At 45.0% G+C, this 2,480-nt stretch overlaps 1 protein-coding gene across 1 annotated transcript in view; it reads left to right on the top strand.

Moving 5' to 3' along the window:
* Positions 1-1,192: 1,192 nt before the first annotated feature.
* The window catches only part of CCL23 (chemokine (C-C motif) ligand 23), a 3,745-nt gene continuing 2,457 nt past the window's right edge, over positions 1,193-2,480 (top strand). Inside the window, 1 exon segment of the mRNA XM_012648633.1 lies at positions 1,193-1,421. Within this exon segment, the coding sequence (XP_012504087.1) occupies positions 1,343-1,421 (79 nt within the window). The 5' untranslated portion in view covers positions 1,193-1,342.

Below are 2,480 nucleotides of genomic sequence, written 5' to 3'. Positions count from 1 at the left end.
TTTTTCCAACAATTCTTAATTGACTTTTTTAATTAAACAAAAGAGAAATACTTGTCTTCATTTCATTATTATCATCTGCGTTTGTACTTACAGACTCACACCATGTGTTTTATAGTAATTATCCCATTCTTGGAGACATTCTTCAAGGACCTTATAACTGTGTGCTGGGAAGTTTGTTAAGAAGGTAGATCTCATGTTATGTGTTGGGTCTTTTTTTTTTAACTATACACACACACATACACTTGTTATATTGGCGGGGGGTGGGGAGCCATTAAGTACATAAGCATTTAAAATAGAGTGTGACAGGTGCTATCGTCGCTCTGTTAGTAAGTATCAGACACTACAGAAGCACTTAGGAGGGACATTTGGCCCAGCCTAGAGGGCAGGAGAGCCAAGCAGTCTCTGTCTGACAGAGGTGACTGCTGAGCAGAGTTGATGGGTTAGTAGGAATTAATATAGCACAGGACCAATTTATCCACTAAGCACCTCATATTGGGGTCTTGAAAAAATTTATTCACTCTAAAAGACAAAAAGCATAAAATCTAAATTAATGAATACATCATTCACTGTTAAATTTAAAATGTATTAAAATGTCACTATATTGAAAAAGAGAGGAACTGTGTATGCAAAGAGAACCTATTCTGAAGGCCTTCTACACTCAGACAGAAACAGGAGTTGACTCTAAGTCCATAAGCAGCCACTGGCAGAGTCTGTTTGTGAAATCGCATGGCCAAGGTTACAGGTTAGAGAATTGCCTCTGGTGGTCATCCCCGATTATGGGCTTTTGGGGCACGTGAAGGTCCAGGATAGAGTGGTTAGGACTTGGGATCGTCAGTGCCTGGGAACATCTCCCAGCCCCTAATCTGAAAACGTTCCAGCTCTCCATTTGGGTGGCCAGCTTGACTAGCTCTTACCTTTAAAGTTCCTTCAGGTCAGGTCTCCAGGAATAGAACTGGAGATGGACACAGGGCAGTGTCCACCAAGTTCAATGAGTTGGGGAGTGACAGAGAGTCCCCCACTACCATCCTGGGCTCACATTTAGAGGATTAAATGAATCTCCTGGAGGGAAGAGTCTTCCTTGAAATATTTACTCTCTTTGCCTGTACCCATTGGGACAGTTCCAAAAGTCCATAGGGACACCCACGTCATCTTTGTCCTCTACTTCCTGCTTCATTCTTAGCCTTGTTCCCCTTTTTAGAAATTGCATGTTAACTGTTATATAGCCAAAGAACAGCATTCTGACCTCTGCCCTGTGACTTCCTGATCTTATAAATACAAGGGCAGAGCTGGGGTCCTGTGAGCCCAGGAGTCCTCAAGCCAGCTCTGACTGCCCACCGGGAGGATGAAGGTCTCCGAGGCTGCCCTCCCCTTCCTCATCCTTGCTGCTGCCCTTGGATCCCAGGCCCGGGTCATACATGGTGGTGAGTTCAGTGAACCTTCTCACTGGTGGCCAGGTCCATGGTATCTCACGGTCTGGGGAGGAGATGCAGAGGGACACCACTGCCTTCCTGTGACTACTCTCTGTCCCAGACACGATTATGGCACTGCTTGAAAAGCAGCAGCAGGGTATAGACCTGCCTCTGTCTACAGCCTTTGGTTCCTGGAAAAAAATTTACACAATTGACTGATCCCATTTGGAACCAAAATTATCTGATACCTTCTTTTAGCTCTCATTTTGGCTAGATCAAAAGAACCATAATTAAATTGCAAATTTGTGGAAAGAAGCATATAATTCTATGATGTTCAAACTGTTATATACCATGTAGCATAAAACTATCATTTTGGAAAGGAAGAGGGAACAGCCAGGCAAGTGATTCACCCAAAGTCACTGTCTCATTTGTACCTGTGGAATTTTAATTTATGGAGGTGATTGAGTATCAACACAGAGAGGCCAATGCCATTGAAAAAAAGAATTTATTACTTACATTTCCCAAGAGAAGGAGGTACACCATGCCACAGGGGCCCCAAGGGAAGCATCAGGTTTTGGTCAGGAGGCATGAGCAGGAGGGAGGGAAAAACCTATGCCAGAGGCCGGCGCCTTAATCCTAGCACTCTGGGAGGCCGAGGCAGGCGGATTGCTTGAAGTCAAGAGCTGGAGACCAGCCTGAGCAAGAGTGAGACCCCGTCTCTACTAAAAATAGAAAAAGAATTAGCCAGGTGTGGTGGTGCATGCCTGTAGTCCCAGCTACTTGAGAGGCTGAGGCAGGAGGATCACCTGAGCCCAAGACTTTAAGGTTGCTATGAGCCAGGCTGACACCACGGCACTCGCCCGGGCAACAGAGACTCTGTTTCAAAAAAAAAATACAAAAGAAAAAAAACAAACCAAATAAACAAAGTATGTCAGAACCATCGCTGGGTTTCTGGGGAAAAGGCAGGGCAAAGCAGAGTACGCAGTTTAGGATCTGCTAGTCTGAGCAAGTCTGGCAGGCTTTGTGATCCAGAGATGGTCTCTGGTTATCTGGTACCTGGCCTTGGCATGA

The sequence above is a fragment of the Propithecus coquereli genome, unplaced genomic scaffold (assembly GCF_000956105.1).
Source record: "Propithecus coquereli isolate 6110/MARCELLA unplaced genomic scaffold, Pcoq_1.0 Scaffold291, whole genome shotgun sequence".
NCBI lineage: Eukaryota > Metazoa > Chordata > Mammalia > Primates > Indriidae > Propithecus > Propithecus coquereli.
This window is presented reverse-complemented; position numbering and strand designations above follow the sequence as displayed.